This window comes from Thalassophryne amazonica, chromosome 1 (genome assembly GCF_902500255.1).
Source record: "Thalassophryne amazonica chromosome 1, fThaAma1.1, whole genome shotgun sequence".
NCBI lineage: Eukaryota > Metazoa > Chordata > Actinopteri > Batrachoidiformes > Batrachoididae > Thalassophryne > Thalassophryne amazonica.
Genome location: NC_047103.1, coordinates 88,620,579 through 88,643,442, shown reverse-complemented (window position 1 = coordinate 88,643,442; position 22,864 = coordinate 88,620,579). Strand labels below are relative to the sequence as shown.

Here is a 22,864-nt window from a genome sequence, read left to right as displayed (position 1 = left end):
GTTTCAAACTGTGTCCCTAATACTCTGTCATCCCTTAACTCAACGCACCACACACACTTAAAGCTCAGTATCGGGAAACACTAATACGGGTCAGAATTCAGTATATCTCTTAGATATGCTTCATGATGTTAGCAAAGCAAGAAATCTAGAGTATCACTACACTGGTCACACTCCACACGATGTGCCACTACAGCCTACTGGTACTGAATACAACCATGCAGCAACACATTATGAGCCACATCACACGACAGTCACTTTGCCCCAGGATGAAGATAAAAAGTATTTCTCCTGCTGTGATGCCTTCAGCCAGACATGACATAGATCATCCAGAGGGTAAAGCTTTCTGAAAACCCAGAAGCCAAAGTAACGGTTATTTTTTCTCCTCTTGTTTCACACATACAGAAGCATATAGGATAATGCTCACCAGGGTTCTCACAAGGATTTTTTTTTTTACAGCACAGGGGGAACAAGCACTGCAGGCACAAGTATTGTAGGAGGTGCTTGGGGCGTACCCCCGAGAAAGTTTTGAAATTTATAACCCTTTGAAACACTAATTCCTGCATTTTGAGTGCCACATTGTGTTGCCAACTGGGATGTTAAATTACATGTGACATGTCCTTTAAAAAAGAAAACAACAACAAAAACAAAAAACAAACAAACAAACAAAAAAAAAACAAACCCGATAAGCCCCCCTATGCTGGTTAAATCACAGCATAGGGGTTCCCTATGCTCAACTACAATGGCAAAAACCCTGCTCACCAACCCTGTTCCTGGAGATCCTCTGCCCTGCATGTTTTCCATGTGTACCTGCTGCAACCACAGCTGATTAGTCCAGCCAGGTACTTGCCTGTCTCGATTGGTTGAGCACACCTGACTTAGTGAATCAGCAGTGGGTAGACTAGGGAGAGCTGGAAACAAGGACGATAGGTGATCTCCAGGAGCAAGGATGGTGGCCCCAGATAAAGAGGATACACAGATTAACGCTACAGTATCAAGCACACTAATTCTCAAAACTAGCCTGGTACAACGTGCAGATTATAGCAAAAATACAGTTGCACAATGTTAACAAAGAGGACTGTCATTCTTCATTGGCTGTCCTCAGTCAGACGCACAGTGTAAATTGTGTCTTTCAGAAGAAAAAAGCTAAGAGCAGAGATGCAATATCCTCATGGTTAAGCAAGAATCATGAAAACAGTGAGTTGGGCAAATACTTGATTTAAAAACTAGTAAATTATAGGCAAATCCATGCTGATCTATCAGTCAGGCTGACTTGATGGCTCTTACCTTTGTTGCCTTGATCAGCTGAGTGCACAAGTCTCAAAGAGAAATAGAAGACTTCTTCATAAATAAAAGTTTGATAATAAATCACATTGCTTTCCCTCATTGAGGCAGGGTAGTAGGCAAACCAGAACCATCTGGATCATAGTGGCAAAACCTCTGTAACAGCAACACAAATTTGACAGAATTTAAAAATCTAAAAGCAATAACATGAAGTACTGGGAACTACAACTGTATGAAAAAAGTTCCAACAATACCCAAGTCTTTCCACAACCTGCTCAGTTTCTCAGGTAATTTGCATTTAGTCATCTTGGACAGCAACACTGAGGCAGAAGCTAACAGTAGAGGGACATCCTACTCCGTCGCATGGCCTCGCTGATCAAATATGCTGGGCTGACCTCCGGTTCTTCAGTCATCACCACAATGTTCTGCCACTCTCCACACTGGTTGGATTTCTTTATGGTATCCACAACACAAAGTGCATAAAGACAGTCCTCAAAAGTGGCAGCCATTGTAAGAGGCCTTCCGTCCCATGTGCGACGATCATCCTGGTCCTGAAAAGCCTGCCGCACTGCCTGAATCATGCGGATTGTTCCAGTGAGATATGGGGATGGAATGTCACTGAAGGCCTTTTCTGGTAAGGAAGCCTTCTCAAGGGGCGTGGTGTCTTTGAGGATAAGTTCTGGCCCACCACCCCTTCCTCCACCTCCACTGTTCTTCTGTCCATAAAGGTCTGTCCCTGTGACTGTTAACCTCCCAACCGTGCCAACAAGAATCACCTCCTGTCTGAACTCTCCAGGAACATTAAAGTTGAGTGTGACGGTGCAGCAAGCACCTCCCTCCAGTACCATCTGAAATGTGCAGAAGTCATCGCTGGTGATCTGCCGGATGCCCCGGATATGATCTGTCTGTTTGACAAAGGTCTTGAGAAATCCATGGACTTTTGTTGCACGTTGGCCTGTCAAAAATGTAAGCAGGTCAATGATGTAGCTTCCCACTGAATGCAGTCCACCACCTCCCATCAAGTCATCGCAGCTCCAGTTATATTTTTTCCCCAGGAGACTGCCACTGTGGACCTTCAAGAGAAAGAGAGATTACTGCCACCACACACATCACATTCATTTTTTATGATGGTATCTACAGTTAAAGTCAATAATACATGCATTCACATTGCCAATGTACCGTGCATCCGGAAAGTATTCACAGCGCTGCACTTTTTCTACATTTCTTTTAATGTTACAGCCTTATTCCAAAATGGATGAAATTCATTTTGTTCCTCAAAATTCTACACACAGCACCCCATAATGACAATGTGAAAAAAATTTGGGGGGGATTTTTGCAAATTTATTAAAATAATAATAAGAAAACTAAGAAATGACATGTACCTAAGTATTCGCAATGAAGCTGAAAATTGAGCTCAGGTGCATCCTGTTTCCACTCATTATCCTTCAGATGTTTCTACAGATTAATTGGAGTCCACCTGGGGTAAATTCAGTTGATTGGACATGATTTGCAAAGGCCCACACCTGTCTACTAGGCATGTGAATCTCATCACTGACAATGATTCGATACGCACCTCGATACACTGCCAGCGATACAATATATTGCGATACATGGCGATACTGACGATGCGATATGATTCACCCCTGTTCCTGATTCAATGTGTTTTGATATGTATTTGATGCCGATTTAATTCCTCACGACGTGATACGATGCAATTTGGTGCGATACGATTATGGATGGGAATTGATAAGATTTTATTGATATTGATGCCATTATCAATTCTGCTTATCAATCCGATTCTTTATCGAGTCCCATATCAATACATCTTGTGAATTTTGTCTGTACTAAAAGTAGGCTTTACAGGTTTTCTATGTCAACAACATTGAGTCTTAAAGTAAATAAATATGAAATTGGTCACTGGATCCTTGATCTCTGGACATAAATTAAAAAAAAAAAAATCAATAGAAATTGTACATGGTCACTGGATCCTTGATGTACATGATGGATCCTTGATCTCTGGACAGAAATAGAAATAAACAAAATCTGTAGTTTTTGTCAAAAGCATTTCCTTCCAGATAGTAATGTACAAATGTAACTCCATAAACTCTGAGCTGAGCTCTTCAGCCGGCTGTGCTGCACATCAGGATGTAATTCATATAAAACGCAGGGCATCTCATTGTGGGGAAAAACAAACCCACTGAGTTTGGTTGGTTGTAGTTTATTGTTTGTATTTACGTTTGGAAAGAGGTGTCATTTGATTTAAAACAGCAATTCACTTTGAAGTTACTAATTCTGACCACAATCTGCGTGGCTCTTTGGAGTTGTGCACTTTGTCCCACAAAACAGAAGATATTATTATTGTTAATATTGTTATTATTATTATTTCCTTTACCTGATGGACAACTTCAGTTTATGCACAGGCTGGTGCTCACACCAACAGACCTGCCACTTCTGAAAACCAGCGAAGCAGAGAACCAGCGAACAGCGGGTCGAAGCGCTGCTTCATTGTTTTAAGCAAACGGCAGACCCCCTGCAGTCTGCAATCAGTGTAGAGAAATAATCCTTTTCTCGATAAACACCCTCAAAACAATGGCCGCTCTGGTGTCCTGAACCATCTATGGTGCATTCAATGTGCCTTGGAAAAAAAACTGAGCAGGCAGAGAGCGATGCAACACGATTCCACCTGTCTATTGGATAGATGCACACTGAATGAATCGATGCACACGGCTCATGCATGTTTGTATTGAGATACCGATTCATACTGATTAATTTCCACATGCCTACTGTCTACATATAAAGTCCCACAGTTGACAGTGCATGTCTGAGCACAAACCAAGCATGAGCACAGTGGCCTCCATCACCCATAAATGGAAGCGGTTCGGATCCACTCGGACTCTTCCTAGAGCTGGCCCTGTCTAAACTGAGCAATTGGGGGAGAAGGGCCTTAGTCAGGGAGATGACCAAGAACCCGATGGTCACCCTGCTACAGCTCCAGCATTCCTCTGTGGAGAGAAGAGAACCTTCCAGAAGGACAACCATCTCTGCAGCAATCCACCAATCAGGCCTGTATGGTATGAGTGGGAAGACGGAAGCCACTCCTTAGTAAAAGGCACATGGCAGCCTACCTGGAGTTTGCCAAAAGGCACCTGAAGGACTCTCAGGGCATCAGAAACAAAATTCTTTAGTCTGATGAGACAAAGATTAAACTGGGAGACTAGTCAGAATTAACTGAGGCTAAGATGAATGCAGCAATGTACAGAGACATCCTTGATGAAAACCTGCTCCAGAGCGCTCTTGACCTCAGACTGAGGTGACGGTTCATCTTTACACACACCCAAGATATCAAAGGAGGGACTTCAGGACAACTCTGTGAATGTCCTTGAGTGAGCCAGGCAGAGCCCAGACCTGAATCTGACTGAACATCTCTGGAGAGATGTGAAAATAGCTGTGCACTGATGCTCCCCATCCAACCTGATGGAGCTTGAGAGGTGCTGCAAAGAGGAATGAGCAAAACTGCCCAAAGATAGGTGCACCAAGAAGACTTGAGGCCGTAATTGCTGCCAAAGGTGTATCAACAAACGAATGACCAAAAGGTGTGAATACTTATCTACATGTGATTTCTTAGTCTTTTTTTTTTTTTTTTTAAACTGCGAACATTTCAAAAAATAACTTTTTTCATGTTCTCATTATGGGGTGTTCTGAGTAGAATTTTGAGGGAAAAAATAAATTTACTCTATTTTGGAATGAGGCCATAACATAAAATGTGAAAAAAGTTAAGCATTGTGAATACTTTCTGGATGCATTGTATTATTCAATAATATTATACAGAGTTTCAGCTCTGACAACTGTGGCCTGACTTAGGATGGAATTTGGGCTGTGTGATATGATGAAATATATAGTATGATGAAACACGGTGGCTGTGTATGTAACTGCTATGAAACATTGAGAAATTTAAGGCTTCATTTTGAGATTAAGTGCTTTTTCCCTCTTAGGTGCTCTTACTGCTAATCCCTGCAGCAATCATTCAGACAGTGCGTTTTCATGTTTTGGAGGTGTGGCGTTAATGGGACACCTGGAGGAAGAGGAGGGGTACAGGGTGGGTTTAGTTTTAACTGTTCAGATTATACTTATTGTTATATTTCTATTTTTTATTTGATTTTCAGTTCAGTTACCCTGAAAGAAGAAGTTATAGTTCAAGAAAAGCCACGGTTAAAATGCAACAATAAGTCCCTTCAGCTGCTGCCTTGTTTTGCACTCAGGGTCGCCACTAGGGATGGGTATTGATAAGATTTTATAGATATCGATGCCATTATCGATTCCGCTTATCAATCCGATTCCTTATTGATTCCCTTATTGATACCTCTTGTGAATTTTCTGTGTACTAAAAGTAAGCTTTACAGGTTTTCTATGTCAACAACATTTTATTGAGTCTTAAAGTAAATATATGTGAAATTGGTCACTGGATCCTTAAACTCTAGACATAATAAACTCTACATGGTGGATCTTTGATCTCTAGACATAAATAGAAACAAACAAAATCTGTAATTTTTGCCAAAAGCATTTCCTTTCAGACATTATTGGCATGAATGTCTTTCCATACACAAGTGGAGTCGTCCTGCAGAAGCGGTTGACTGCAGACCCGCTGCAGGGTCTGTAATCAATTAGAGAAATGATCTTTTTCCTGACAAACATCCTCAAAAACAACAGCAACTCTGAAGGGCCGATAAGGGAATCGTTAAGCAAAAAGGCTATTGATGTCGGTGGATCAAATAAGTTCTTAACGATACCCAAAAAGAACCGGTTCTTGATACACAACCCTAGTCACCACAGCAGATACGAAGTGGATCTGCATATTGATTTTGGCACAAGTTCTATGCCAAATGCCCTTCGTAACAACTCCTCATTACATGGAGAATGGGCAGTGGTGGGCTTTGAATCGGGGACCTTCTGCACTGAAACCAAGTGAACTAACCACTTGTTCACCACCTCTGCCTTAAATACAACAGTAAAAAAAGCAACAAAAAAGTTCAGTAAATGCAGGATGCTTCAAAAGTCAGAGAGTAGGTTTTTTTACGTTTAGTTAAACAACTGTCTGTGCGGATTAGAGAATATCCAAAATAAGTTTTATTTGTGCGCCCAATTCTTTTTAAAGTAATTAATGATGTATGCTGTGCACTCATTCCACCTTGGCAAAAGAAAAGTTCAAAGACATCATTAAAAGCCCAAAATTACCATGACATTCATGCCCATGATGGCCGTATGTAAACGTCTTACCACAACTGTATAAACTATTAATTAATTAGCTTTACAGAAAATGTACTATATTATAATCGGGGTATAAAATGACTCATGACATAAGATTTTGGTCATATCTTACAGCCATGGGTGCAACAAATCACAAAATCCAAGCCATGGGTTTTGTGATCTTCAATAAATGGTTTGGCATGATTAAAAAAAAGAAAACAAGTAACTTTTGCAAATGGTGCTAAATGAAAATAGGGTCTTCAATGTATGAATAATATGTTATAAATAAAATATAAAAATTTCTTGCTTGGTGATGAAGTTCTAAGGTCATCTTGCCACACTTGCACACCACTCGGAAAACTCTGGAAAAGATTTTTTCCCCAGGCCTCAGTGGACACCAGCCCAAGGCTCCACACAGATTCTGGTGAGGATGGCATGGAGAAAATGCAGTGCACTCACGCTGTCCTGAACTCCTCATATTTCTGAGTTATTCTTTCCATGTTTGAACCTTGACATGTATCGAACTTTCACCAGGCAGTGTGGACTTGAGAAGACTGCAAGGTGGCAGATGTCACTGGAACGTTGCATGGAGATTTATATAATTATTACTTTAAAAACAAGTCATTATGACAATTAATCTGTCATTTGCACTATTACCCTATCTTCTGGATGATATGTCACCCTGGAGTATGAATTGCATGAAGAGGAAAAAAATAAATAAGGAAAAAATAAATAAGGGTGTTGAAAAAACTGATTTATGTCAGAATCGTGATTCTTATCCTTAACAATTCATAATCAATTAAAAACTTTGAAAAAATACATTTATTAAAAAAACATCTCCATTTTGATTCAGTTTCTCCTCTCTGCTGTAAAAGTAGAGTTGATGTCCTTCTCGGGTTCCATACAACAGTTCCCATCATGTTAGCTCAGCTCATTAACATGGAGCAGCAACAAATTCAACCCGCTCCTTTAACATTACAAGTGTTTGGGTACACATTTGATTCTATAATACCCCAGGTAAGGAGCTTCATATGACCAATTCAATATGCAAGATGTGCAAAATAAAGGTCAAACATTTTGGAAACACAACAAATGCTTGGACACATTTAGCATGTCATCAACCCGAGTTGAAAGAAGTCAAACAGGTACAGGAACACAACACCAGGAGCAGACAGTACACAATGCATCACTTTAACAAATCTCCAGCCAATTCTGAATGTGCAAAAAGAATAACTAGATCCATTGCGGTTTCATTTCAAAAGACCTGCACACCTACAGCTCTGTGGAAAACAAATACCTTTATTCAGATTTGCTTTTGTTCATGAATATAAAACGACATAATCTTAGATACACTATGCTTTCATGGCACAATTTGACACACCACCTTTCTTAGAGCACCGCAGCACACCTGAGTAGATCCTGAAATTAGCAGCTCTATGTACTGAATTGATTTTTGAATTGAAATTTATTTTGAATTGAATCATGACTCCATGAATCAGAATCAAAACAAATCATGAGATACTGACACATTCACGCACCTGGAAGAAAATAATATGAACCATCAGCCTAGAAGTCACATTTATTTTAAAAATGTTGTTATTGCTTTATGCAGCAAGAAGCAAATTTAATTTAATTGGTGCATTATTTTTATACTGCAAACACTGTGAGCCAGCAGAAGCTAATAGGCTAATTAATGTTACTGTATAAGGCAGAAAGAACTCAAGAACAAACTGCTTCTTGTCGCTATTGAACAAACGAAAATATCAAGGAGCTAAACATGTGCATGTTTACAGCACTAAATGTAAATAAAATGTATTAATTGATTATACATTTTTAGAACATTAAAGTTAGCCGTAGCTTAGCCTGGCCATACTCCTCATTGTGAAGTGTAAATATGTCAAGTGTTGAAGGTTATTCCCTTTCTATTTAAAAGGATATGGAGGTTATGGTTTAGTAAGTTCACTCATGCTCTACGAACTTAAAAGTCTTCCACATTCACATCTGCTGGTTTTAAGGCGGTTGACATCCAGCTTAATGGTGCCTGACCACCTCCTGCGTTGGGTGTCAGATAGTGTGGCTCATGGAACAATGGTACATTTCACCACTAGCTATAATAGCATCTTGACTGGAGTGATCAAAACGTGTCATCACGTTATTAAACATGATAGAAACAGAAAAATGTTTAAAATGAAAAGCATTCCTTATTGCCATCATACCTGGGCTTCACAGACCAGAAGGTCCCCAATGTATCCCTCCTCCAAAAGCTCTTTCATTCGAACAAAGGCTGGTAAGAAGCGTAGCACATTTCCCATGATGCTCAGTAATTTGGGGTAGTACTGGGCTGCTGACATCATTCGGAAGGCATCCAGAGGTGTGGCGGTTCGGTCACAGATGACATTCTTGCCAATACCTTGTAAAAGAGAACAATTGACAGAAGTTTGATAAATTTGGTATAAAAGAAAAAAAATCTTGTTTTGACAGTATTATGTCTGTTGTGGTAATAATAAACTAAAGAGTTAATGAAAAGACAGAAGGCAGAGAGGAAATTACTCAGCTTCAGCAGCACTCCCAGACATAATATCCTCTGGAGCATGAAAAACATTCCCCGAAGAAACAATGCAGTCCTACAGAATGTGGCAACTCCCATAATCAAGAATGCCTTGATTTTCCACAAGAGGAGCCTTTAAAACTTAAGAAGGGAAGAATGGCAATGACACAAATATGTATGGTAATGTTTCCCGGCTATGTTTAGGAAAGGAGATGGTTTCATTAAACTTGTACACATGAAGATTAATAAAATATAAAGAAAGCCTTGTGGTTAAAACTGTTTTCCTTCAGCATTGGGGACCTTTTAATTTCATCCATCCTCTGAACCTGTGTATTCCAGTTAAAAGGTCACAGGGGAAGTGGGGGGCAGTGCTGGAGTGAAAGGTGAGGTATTTACCATCGACTGTATATATACTGGACAGAGCCTGCGTGATGCCACCTATTGATTTTCTATAAAAAATGACCCCCTTTTCTGAGAGTTAGGGTTAGGGTTTGAGAGTCACGCTCACGCTGAGTCACGATTAACTCATTAATGCATAAAGGGGCGGCGCGTGGGTGGCTCAATGTGTGATAAAAAGTTATGAGTAGAGCTGGGCGATATGACCTAAAATTCATATTGCAGTATAAATTGAATCCCTTCATGGTAATGGTATATATCACGATATAAACTTAAGTGTAAAAATTATAAATGTTCATGAGTGGGGCCCCTTAGCAAAGGTAAATTGATAAAAACAAATAATTAACTAAAAACTACAACAAAAAACAAAACAAAAACAGATATAATGTAATTTTGAGAACATTTATTGTGCAGATCTCAAAACTACTGCTACAATTTGCCAGAAGGTACATCTAAGATGCAAGCCTAGATTTGATGTTTTGGTGAAAGAATTAAATTTATTTATTGTTGGGTAAGTGGCTGAAGTTTCTTCTATTGAATGCTAGATGGCACACCTGCTTTGAATATGTGAAGCGTTTTCAGAGCATTTCCTCATCTGCAAAACTCAACACAAAAACACCAAAAAAGTTGAATGCATGAATGAATGAATGAATGTATTTGGTACACGCAGGTCAAAAACAACAAAACCATACCACGAAAGAGAGAAATAAATAGTCCAACAATGCACATATGTACCCGAAAGGGTGTAGGCAGAAGCAAAAGCTTGTAAACGCCTACCCCTTTAACCAAAATCCAAAATTATACATATGTATATAAAATTGTACATAAACCCATCATAACTGCTACAAAGTTTACATTGATCCATGAATTTGAATTTCAAAAAAAAAAAAAAAAAAACATGCAAGCAGCAGTGCACAACAGAATCAGAACACAATCAATCACAACACAACAATCAATAAACCTAATTTAACATGCCATAGCAAGTAATCACAATTTTTATAGAGCCTTTTAAAACACCCAAACTACAGAGTGATTTTATATTATGTGGGCAATTATTCCAAATATTTACACCTTTGACAGAAATACAATGGGCATCATGTATCAATGTTGCACATTTGCACACTTGCACACTTGTGGTGTAAATTTACGGCGTAAACTTGAAATACACCAAAGTCGCCGTGACATGTATCAAGCAGTGCGCACCTGCCCATTTCTGGCGTACGCCTGACGTGATCTTGATAAATGCGGCGGGTGGAAATGATCGTAATTATAATAAACACGCCCATAAATATTCAGACTCCGTTTCAGACACACCCTCAATTTATGACATGGAAGACGGGAGACGGCAAAGAAAAAGAAGTCCACCAATCACGACGCGTGCCAATAGAGCGTCAAAAGCGGCTGTCGTATCAACTGTTTTGTAGTATATAATCAATAAAGTGTTACAGTGGTCCCTCATTAATCGCTGGAGTTACGTTCTAAAAAATAGCTCGTAATACGCGAAACCGCGACGTAGTCAGCGTTATTTTTTACAATTATTATAGACGTTTCAAAGCTGTAAAACCCCTCACTACACAGTTTATACACTTTCTCAATCAGGCATGAACATTTTCTCACTTTTCTCTCGTGTGTAAACACTCTCAAAGTTCAACCCTTAGTAGGAAAATAATACCAAACTGTTTTCAGGCCCAAACATTTGTTTGAGAAATAAAAATAGAACGTTTTCCTATAAATAATTATGATGGCATTTAGAACTAACGAATTAATTTTAACGATCAACGAATGAGGTCGGACACATAAGAAATTATTAATAGTGACTGACCAGTATGTCACAGATCGGGCCTCTGCGTCCTGACGCCGCGCCTTTTCCCACTTACACCTGGCTGCAGCAGGTGTGTGTGTCCGAGTGACAAACACAGTTATGAGTAGTTGTTGGCGCTCTTTTCTCTTCTGGGCAACAAGATTCTTATAAACAGATACGCAGAACACAGAAAAAAAAAGGTATGCAAAACTGGACTAAATACTCCGCGAGACTCCGAGGCCACGACAGGTGAACGGCGTTATAACGAGGGACCACTGTATTCTCTTTTCACATGTCAATAATTCCTGACATGTGGATATTTGCTCGCTCAATTAATAAGACACGCCTAATCTGTCAGATTTCTTTATTTTTTAAATGTATTTCTGTATTTATTTTATTGTGACAACCGAATGGAGACCACAAAACCTGGTTGCAGCACGGGCGAATTAAGGGAATGACGAAACTACAGTTATTATCAATTTCATAGTCTAAAACATTCACACCACATGAAGTTAAGCTCAGCGCTGCTCTGGCTCCAGGCTCGAAGTCTGGAGAAAAAGGCGAGCAGCGCTTTCCTTCCTGTCAGCGCTGTGACCACGCATCGTGCTCCATAACAATCCTGCAAAGGCGGGATTTGTATTGATTATTATGTAGTATAATCAGGAAAGTGTTATTTATGTAACATATGCATTGATTTGTATAATGGCACTGTTTATCATGTTGATCATCTTCCATTTTTATGTGGATTCCAGCGCTGGTTCATTTTGGTGTATAATTTACACCACCTCTCGTCCTGGTGTATATTTTCAGTGCAGCGTATGCCAACGACCACATTGATAAATGCCAAGTAGCGCAGCCATTTTGGCGTACACCCCATATACGCTCAAATATCGCCGTACGCAACGTTGATACATGAGGCCCAATGACTTTTTGCCGTAGTTTGAATCTTTGATTTCTGAAATAATAATGTTCCTCGTAAAATGTAACTGGAGTACCTCATTCCAAACAGGTCCTGGACATGTTGTGGCAGCAGTCTATTTTTCACAATGAACATAATTTGTATTATGATGTACTCAATTAAGTCCCAAAATTTCAAAATATGCAAATGGACAAACAAAGGATTAGGTGGCTCACGATAAGGGTTTTTACTAATAATTTGTATAGCTTTCTTCTGAAGTAAAAATATGGGATTTGTGTTAGATTTGTAGGTGGTTCCCCAAACTTCAATACAGTAGGTCATGTATGGAACAAGTAATGAATGATATAAAGTTACTAATGAGGGGAGGAAGTCTTGTGCTTTATACAAAATGGCAATGATGTTTGACATTTTAGGTTTGACATCTTTTATATATGTTTTTCAACTTAAATTATCGTCAATAAAGACCCCAAGAAATGTAGTTTCATTAACAAATTCAATTTCAACGTCACACATTCGGAAATTTCTACATGCATTCCTGGGCTTATTACCAAATATGATGCACTTTGTTTTACCAAAGTGAAGTGACAATTTGTTAGAATCAAACAATTCCTTGAAAGTCTGTAGTTCCCTCTCCATCATGTCCAGAATCTGTCCTAAATGATCCCCACTACAAAACACAGTTGTATCATCAGCAAATAAAATACAACTCACCGACTTGGAAACCAAACATATGTCATTAATATATAAAAGAAACAGCAAAGGCCCAAGGACTGAGCCCTGGGGCACCTCACAAGTACAAGTAGTTGGCTAGTCAATCATGTGCTAATCCTCTGATGCCATACTTCCACAATTTATCCAATAATATGGTATGATCAATACTATCAAAGGCTTTCTGTAAGTTGAAAAAAAAAAAAAAAAAACCCTATGGTGTATTGTTTGTTTTCAACTGCATTTACGATATGTTCCACAAAATCAATTACTGCCAGTGATGTGGTACGATTTAGTATGTGATGTTTGGATATAAAAATCATCCAACCTCTTAATGAATACTTTTTCCAGAATTTTTGAAAATTGAGGTAGCAGTGAGACTGGCCTGTAGTTTGAAAAAACATGTTTGTCACTGCATTTGAACAGCGGTACCACTTTAGTCACTTTCATTTTGGAAGGAAATCTGCCAGTCAATAGTGACAAGTTACAGATGTAACTTAACAGTTTAATAACACAATCAAGAATATTTTTTTATCAAAGATATACCAAAATTATAGTGATCAGTTGATTTTTTTTCCCCTTTTAGTTTATGTGCTACGTTAATTATTTCCTATTCATCAGTTTCTCTGATAAATATTGACTCGTCTCAGTGAGAGACACACCTCAGCTCAGACCCCCTGCAGCAAAGCAGTAGTGGTTCACAGATGTTTCACAGTTTTCCTGGATCTAAAAACTGTACGGGCATTATTAGTTATTAATTAGTTGGAGGACTCCAAATCTCTACCATAGGCCAAATTCATATTGTGTACCTTATAAACCGGATATATCATGCACCCCTAGTTATCAGATGCGTATGTCCTCAGTAATCGTGCATTAAGGTTGGAGGTTGGATTTGGAGGGCTCTCTGTTGGGACTGTTTACACAGAGACTGCTACCTGCTGCTTTGGACTTGAACTAACAGTCTTTTTCAAGACTTTTTTACTTTTTTTACTTTTTAATTTTTTTAACTTTTTACTGTGCTCCAACGCCTAAGGAAGACCTCTAACGGTCGAAACATCGCGACGGAGCACTTTTATCAGCTAACTTTCATTAGCGTTGGCAGGCTAACTAGCTTGCTAACGCTTTCGTTTTTATTTATTTATTTATTTTTTTATTTTATTTTAGCACCGTTGTCGTGTGTTGCCTGTGCTGCTTCATGGCCTATTTGGTGCCTTGATTGGGGCACTCCTTCTGCTGAATCACCTCTGGATTATTTGCACATTATTCACTTTGTGTGTTTTTGGGAATCCGCTAGCTTAGCGTAGCTACTAGCTCTTAGCCGATTTAGCATGGCGGATTCTCCTGTCTCTCCCACACTTTTCTGCTCTGGGTGTGAAATGTTTAGTTATTCCTCGGCCTCCTTTAGCATTAACGGTACTTGTAATAAGTGCAGCTTATTCGTAGCTTTGGAGGCCAGGCTGGGCGAAGTGGAGGCTCGGCTCCGCACCGTGGAAAATTCTACAGCTAGCCAGGCCCCTGTAGTCGGTGCGGACCAAGGTAGCTTAGCCGCCGTTAGTTCCCCCCTGGCAGATCCCGTGCAGTCGGGAAAGCAGGCTGACTGGGTGACTGTGAGGAGGAAGCGTAGCCCTAAACAGAAGCCCCGTGTACACCGTCAACCCGTTCACATCTCTAACCGTTTTTCCCCACTCGACGACACACCCGCCGAGGATCAAACTCTGGTTATTGGCGACTCTGTTTTGAGAAATGTGAAGTTAGCGACACCAGCAACCATTGTCAATTGTCTTCCGGGGGCCAGAGCAGGCGACATCGAAGGACATTTGAAATTGCTGGCTAAGGCTAAGCGTAAATTTGGTAAGATTGTAATTCACGTCGGCAGTAATGACACTCGGTTACGCCAATCGGAGGTCACTAAAATTAACATTAAATCGGTGTGTAACTTTGCAAAAACAATGTCGGACTCTGTTGTTTTCTCTGGGCCCCTCCCCAATCAGACCGGGAGTGACATGTTTAGCCGCATGTTCTCCTTGAATTGCTGGCTGTCTGAGTGGTGTCCAAAAAATGAGGTGGGCTTCATTGATAATTGGCAAAGCTTCTGGGGAAAACCTGGTCTTGTTAGGAGAGACGGCATCCATCCCACTTTAGAGGGAGCAGCTCTCATTTCTAGAAATCTGGCCAATTTTTTTGGATCCTCCAAACTGTGACTGTCTAGCGTTGGGACCAGGAGGCAGAGCTGTGGTCTTATACACCTCTCTGCAGCTTCTCTCCCCCTGCCATCCCCTTATTACCCCATCCCCGTAGAGACGGTGCCTGCTCCCAGACCACCAATAACTAGCAAAAATCTATTTAAGCATAAAAAATTCAAAAAGAAAAAATAATATAGCACCTTCAATTGCACCACAGACTAAAACAGTTAAATGTGGTCTATTAAACATTAGGTCTCTTTCTTCTAAGTCCCTGTTGGTAAATGATATAATAATTGATCAACGTATTGATTTATTCTGCCTAACAGAAACTTGGTTACAGCAGGATGAATATGTTAGTTTAAATGAGTCAACACCCCCGAGTCACACTAACTGTCAGAATGCTCGTAGCACGGGCCGGGGCGGAGGATTAGCAGAAATCTTCCATTCCAGCTTATTAATTAATCAAAAACCTAGACAGAGCTTTAATTCATTTGAAAGCTTGTCTCTTAGTCTTGTCCATCCAAATTGGAAGTCCCAAAAAACAGTTTTATTTGTTATTATCTATCGTCCACCTGGTCGTTACTGTGAGTTTCTCTGTGAATTTTCAGACCTTTTGTCTGACTTAGTGCTTAGCTCAGATAAGATAATTATAGTGGGCGATTTTAACATCTACACAGATGCTGAGAATGACAGCCTCAACACTGCATTTAATCTATTATTAGACTCTATCGGCTTTGCTCAAAAAGTAAATGAGTCCACCCACCACTTTAATCATATTTTGGATCTTGTTCTGACTTATGGTATGGAAATAGAGGACTTAACAGTATTCCCTGAAAACTCCCTTCTGTCTGATCATTTTTTAATAACATTTACATTTACCCTGATGGACTACCCTGCAGTGGGGAATAAGTTTCATTACACTAGAAGTCTTTCAGAAAGCGCTGTAACTAGGTTTAAGGATATGATTCCTTCTTTATGTTCTCTAATGTCATATACCAACACAGAGCAGAGTAGCTACCTAAACTCTGTAAGGCAGCTAGAGTATCTCGTCAATAGTTTTACATCCTCATTGAAGACAACTTTGGATGCTGTAGCTCCTCTGAAAAAGAGAGCTTTAAATCAGAAGTGTCTGACTCCGTGGTATAACTCACAAACTCGTAGCTTAAAGCAGATAACCCTTAAGTTGGAGAGGAAATGGCGTCTCACTAATTTAGAAGATCTTCACTTAGCCTGGAAAAAGAGTTTGTTGCTCTATAAGAAAGCCCTCCGTGAAGCTAGGACATCTTTCTACTCATCACTAATTGAAGAAAATAAGAACAACCCCAGGTTTCTTTTCAGCACTGTAGCCAGGCTGACAAAGAGTCAGAGCTCTATTGAGCTGAGTATTCCATTAACTTTAACTAGTGATGACTTCATGACTTTCTTTGCTAACAAAATTTTGACTATTAGAGAAAAAATTACTCATAACCATCCCAAAGATGTATCGTTATCTTTGGCTGCTTTCAGTGATGCCGGTATTTGGTTAGACTCTTTCTCTCCGATTGTTCTGTCTGAGTTATTTTCATTAGTTACTTCATCCAAACCATCAACATGCTTATTAGACCCCATTCCTGCCAGGCTGCTCAAGGAAGTCCTACCATTATTTAATGCTTCAATCTTAAATATGATCAATCTATCTTTGTTAGTTGGTTATGTACCACAGGCCTTTAAGGTGGCAGTAATTAAACCATTACTTAAAAAGCCATCACTTGACCCAGCTATCTTAGCTAATTATAGGCCAATCTCCAACCTTCCTTTTCTCTCAAAGATTCTTGAGAGGGTAGTTGTAAAACAGCTAACTGATCACCTGCAGAGGAATGGTCTATTTGAAGAGTTTCAGTCAGGTTTTAGAATTCATCATAGTACAGAAACAGCATTAGTGAAGGTTACAAATGATCTTCTTATGGCTTCGGACAGTGGACTTATCTCTGTGCTTGTTCTGTTGGACCTCAGTGCTGCTTTTGATACTGTTGACCATAAAATTTTATTACAGAGATTAGAGCATGTCATAGGTATTAAAGGCACTGCGCTGCGGTGGTTTGAATCATATTTGTCTAATAGATTACAGTTTGTTCATGTAAATGGGGAATCTTCTTCACAGACTAAAGTTAATTATGGAGTTCCACAAGGTTCTGTGCTAGGACCAATTTTATTCACTTTATACATGCTTCCCTTGGGCAGTATTATTAGACGGTATTGCTTAAATTTTCATTGTTACGCAGATGATACCCAGCTTTATCTATCCATGAAGCCAGAGGATACACACCAATTAGCTAAACTGCAGGATTGTCTTACAGACATAAAGACATGGATGACCTCTAATTTCCTGCTTTTAAACTCAGATAAAACTGAAGTTATTGTACTTGGCCCCACAAATCTTAGAAGCATGGTGTCTAACCAGATCGTTACTCTGGATGGCATTTCCCTGATCTCTAGTAATACTGTGAGAAATCTTGGAGTTATTTTTGATCAGGATATGTCATTCAAAGCGCATATTAAACAAATATGTAGGACTGCCTTTTTGCATTTACGCAATATCTCTAAAATCAGAAAGGTCTTGTCTCAGAGTGATGCTGAAAAACTAATTCATGCATTTATTTCCTCTAGGATGAATTATTGTAATTCATTATTATCAGGTTGTCCTAAAAGTTCCCTAAAAACCCTTCAGTTGGTTCAGAATGCTGCAGCTAGAGTACTGACGGGGACTAGCAGGAGAGAGCATATCTCACCCGTGTTGGCCTCTCTTCATTGGCTTCCTGTTAATTCTAGAATAGAATTTAAAATTCTTCTTCTTACTTATAAGGTTTTGAATAATCAGGTCCCATCCTATCTTAGGGACCTCGTAGTACCATATTACCCCATTAGAGCGCTTCGCTCTCAGACTGCGGGCTTACTTGTAGTTCCTAGGGTTTGTAAGAGTAGAATGGGAGGCAGAGCCTTCAGCTTTCAGGCTCCTCTCCTGTGGAACCAGCTCCCAATTCAGATCAGGGAGACAGATACCCTCTCTACTTTTAAGATTAGGCTTAAAACTTTCCTTTTCGCTAAGGCTTATAGTTAGGGCTGGATCGGGTGACCCTGGACCATCCCTTGGTTATGTTGCTTTAGACGTAGACTGTGGGGGGGTTCCCATGATGCACTGTTTCTTTCTTTTTTTGCTCCGTATGCATCACTCTGCATTTAATCATTAGTGATCGATCTCTGCCCCCCTTCTCGGCATGTCTTTTTCCTGGTTCTTTCCCTCAGCCCCAACCAGTCTCAGCAGAAGACTGCCCCTCCCTGAGCCTGGTTCTGCTGGAGGTTTCTTCCTGTTAAAAGGGAGTTTTTCCTTCCCACTGTGGCCAAGTGCTTGCTCATAGGGGGTCGTTTTGACCGTTGGGGTTTTTCATGGTTTTTGTATGGCCTTGCTTTGCAATGTGGAGCGCCTTGGGGCGGCTGTTTGTTGTGATTTGGCGCTATATAAGAAAAAAGTTGATTGATTGATTAAGTGGACCTACCGACAGTTGCTAAAAGTGCTAACACCATTAGCATACAGTATCAAATAAGATGATTCACTCAGCATGAATATTGCAACAGGGACGTCTTAGATTATCTGTTAGGACGTTTCACCAAAGTTTTTGCCATAAAATACTCCAAACAGACACAATAACACACAGCGAGTGACTCCTTTGCGGTCAGAGGAGTCGCCGCTGGACCCAGCTGCCGTCACTCCAAGCAACCACACCCACAATTATACAGAGTATTATAAATTAAAATATCTTAAACTAAAAAGTTAGAAAAAAAATCACTCCCATACACTTGTCATGGAGTAGGAAACTATCTATAGAGACCAAAACTGTTTTTTGCACCAGACTGTAAACGTGTATATTTTTGCTCTAAAGTTGGATGTTTTAAAATGGATCCACAGGTTCCAAAAATGACTTTCAGTGTTTCTCGCAAGCTTTTACATAATATATGAGAGACATGTACAACCCCTGGCAATAATTATGGAATCACCGGCCTCGGAAGATGTTCATTCAGTTGCTTCATTTTGTAGAAAAAAAGCAGATCACAGACATGACACAAAACTAAAGTCATTTCAAATGTCAACTTTCTGGCTTTAAGAAACACTATAAGAAATCAAGAAAAAAAAATTGTGGCAGTCAGTAACGGTTACTTTTTTAGACCAAGCAGAGGGAAAAAAATATGGAATCACTCAATTCTGAGGAATAAATTATGGAATCACCCTGTAAATTTTCACCCCCAAAACTAACACCTGCATCAAATCAGATCTGCTTGTTAATGTGCATCTAAAAAGGAGTGATCACACCTTGGAGAGCTGTTGCACCAAGTGGACTGACATGAATCATGGCTCCAACATGAGAGATGTTAATTGAAACAAAGGAGAGGATTATCAAACTCTTAAAAGACGGTAAATCATCATGCAATGTTGCAAAAGATGTTGGTTGTTCACAGTCAGCTGTGTCTAAACTCTGAACCAAATACAAACAACATGGGAAGGTTGTTAAAGGCAAACATACTGGTAGACCAAGGAAGACATCAAAGCATCAAGACAGAAAACTTAAAGCAATATGTCTCAAAAATCGAAAATGCACAACAAAACAAATGAACGAATGGGAGGAAACTGGAGTCAACGTCTGTGACCAAACTGTAAGAAACCGCCTAAAGGAAATGGGATTTACATACAGAAAAGCTAAACAAAAGCCATCATTAACACCTAAACAGAAACAAACAAGGTTACAATGGGCTAAGGAAAAGCAGTCGTGGACTGTGGATGACTGGATGAAAGTCATATTCAGTGATGAATCTCGAATCTGCACTAGGCAAGGTGATGATGCTGGAACTTTTGTTTGGTGCCGTTCCAATGAGATTTACAAAGATGACTGCCTGAAGAGAACATGTAAATTTCCACAGTCATTGATGATATGGGGCTGCATGTCAGGTAAAGGCACTGGGGAGATGGCTGTCATTACATCATCAATAAATGCACAAGTTTACGTTGATATTTTGGACACTTTTCTTATCCCATCAATTGAAAGGATGTTTGGGGATGATGAAATCATTTTTCAAGATGATAATGCATCTTGCCATAGAGCAAAAACTGTGAAAACATTCCTTGCAAAAAGACACATAGGGTCAATGTCATGGCCTGCAAATAGTCCGGATCTTAATCCAATTGAAAATCTTTGGTGGAAGTTAAAGAAAATGGTCCATGACAAGGCTCCAACCTGCAAAGCTGATCTGGCAACAGCAATCAGAGAAAGTTGGAGCCAGATTGATGAAGAGCACTGTTTGTCACTCATTAAGTCCATGCCTCAGAGACTGCAAGCTGTTATAAAAGCCAGAGGTGGTGCAACAAAATACTAGTGATGTGTTGGAGCGTTCTTTTGTTTTTCATGATTCCATAATTTATTTCTCAGAATTGAGTGATTCCATATTTTTTTCCCTCTGCTTGGTCTAAAAAAGTAACCATTACTGACTGCCACAATTTTTTTTCCTGATTTCTTATAGTGTTTCTTAAAGCCAGAAAGTTGCCATTTGAAATGACTTTAGTTTTGTGTCATGTCTGTGATCTGCTTTTTTCTACAAAATTAAACAACTGAATGAACATCCTCCGAGGCTGGTGATTCCATAATTTTTTGCCAGGGGTTGTATATAAACACAAAAAACAAATTGATTTTGGAGAGGCCAGCCAATGACATCACGGTGCAGCTCTATTCTGACTGGCTGTCACCCTGTCACGCAAAAACAAAACAGAACAGAATTAAATAAGTGTGACATTTTAACCTCTTAAAATATGTCAGGGTTAACCATCTTTGAACTTGTACAAGGTCTGTGTCCCAAGAATGAACAGAACTGGATTAATGCGAAGCACAGACGGACAGACAGATGCAAAGCGTTCACAATACCGATGGTCATATTTGATGGCCTCAGGTAGAAATATATTAATTCTCATTATTATTCTTTCATTCATTTTTCTATACCGGTGTCGCCGATCTAATGTCCCCCCTAAAAATCAGTCCGCCCTGTCTTCACTGCGCATGTGTCATTTCGGAGCGTCAGCAGTGATTCACAGATTATCGCCTCATTTCTGCTAACTCCACACAGAAAGAACCAGGAGGGAAGCGATAGCTGGACCTTCTTGCTGTGAGGCAACAGTGCCAACAACTAAGCCATTGTATTGTCATTATTACTGTTGTATTTTTGAAAATGTATTCAAAAGTGGACATTTAGTCTAACTTGGACAGGGCGCTTTTGATTAACCTCTCTGGCTACGTCCCTGGAGAAAAAAAAAATTAAACAGACAAGGACAGGTAGAACTCACTTATTTCTTATGGAAATCGTGACCTAATTGGCCAGGAGGAAGGTCACATCACACTCACTGCTCATCAGAAACAGACTTGATGTGCATGAAAACTGATGTTAAATATTTTAAAAATTTCACAGTGCAGCTCTAAGTCTATGACTGCTCTACGGTTATGAAACAGAGTGAGACTGACGTGCACTGTTGAAAGAGACTGAGTCGTGAGTCACAGGCGGTGCTTCAGTCAATTGCACAAATTACTGCAATTAAAATGAATCTGACAGCCTTTGGCTTTGACAGCCTTAATGACGGCGTTGATAACGAGTGTACCTGCTATATTCAACATTGTGACGTGGCATTAAAAATAATTTGATATCTGACAAGATGGTGCACAGTGGACTTTGTTTCAACAGGAAGAACTGGTTACACTTCTTTTTCTGAAAAAAATAATAAAAAAAACAGACTGTGAGAAAGGATGTCATTATGAGACAAAGAAAAGCCAAGACAAACAGCAGGTGCATCATCACCACTTATGTCCAGGACTCCTCTGAACTTGCTGCGCCATGCTGCATGGCTCCAGTGTTTTCTACTGAACACACACATTGATTGCACCACTCACAGTGCAGAACCTTGAAGATACCCCCTCAGACGTGCATGTCAGAGGGAAATAACGTCAATTAGGAGCCAATACTGGGTCATTATTATCAGCACAACAATATAAGATGTCCTGTATGTGTACAGATATTCCCATACCCATATTTTAAATATATCAATGCTGGATGTGGCGAGCCATTAGGCCGATCTTTGTGCAGCAGGTCCAAGTTGAAAAAAAGAGTTCACATCATCTCGGTGCAACAAACAAGCGCAGCGCAGCCACAGTGAGTTTTAGAAACATAGTTTACACTTTGTTTTCTTTCAAAGTCTGTCCGCATCATCTAGCTGTATTAACACAGAGCTGACAGACACTAAAAAAGGTGAACTGCATTACATCCACGGTGGGATAAAAACAAATGGTAAATGGACTGCATTTATTTAGGGATTTTCCACCTGCATCAGACGCTCAAAGCACTTTACAAATAATGCCTCACATTCACCCCGATGTCAGGGTGTTGCTATACAAGGTAGTCACTACACACTGGGAGCAACTAGGGCAGGGGTGGCCAAGTTCGGTCCTCGAGAGCCACCTTCCTGACACTGTTAGTTGTCTCCCTGCTCCAACACACCTGAATCCAATGAAAGGCTCATTAGAAGTCTGCTAATAGTCTTTCATTCAGGTGTGTTGGAGCAGGGAGACAACTAAGAGTGTCAGGAAGGTGGCTCTCGAGGACCGAACTTGGCCACCCCTGAACTAGGGTATTAAGGACCTTGCCCAAGGGCCCTTGGTGATTTTCCGTTCATGCTGGGATTTGAACTGAGGATCCTCTGGTCTCAAGCCCAACACTTT

At 39.9% G+C, this 22,864-nt stretch overlaps 1 protein-coding gene across 1 annotated transcript in view; it reads right to left on the bottom strand.

Moving 5' to 3' along the window:
* Nucleotides 1–1,066: 1,066 nt before the first annotated feature.
* The window catches only part of si:ch211-276f18.2 (glucose-fructose oxidoreductase domain-containing protein 1), a 112,933-nt gene continuing 91,135 nt past the window's right edge, over nt 1,067–22,864 (bottom strand). Inside the window, exons 2-3 of the mRNA XM_034172321.1 lie at nt 8,742–8,935; nt 1,067–2,354 (exon numbers count right to left, since the gene is read on the bottom strand). Of these exons, the coding sequence (XP_034028212.1) occupies nt 1,614–2,354; nt 8,742–8,935 (935 nt within the window). The 3' untranslated portion in view covers nt 1,067–1,613. The remainder of the gene's footprint in view (nt 2,355–8,741; nt 8,936–22,864) is intronic.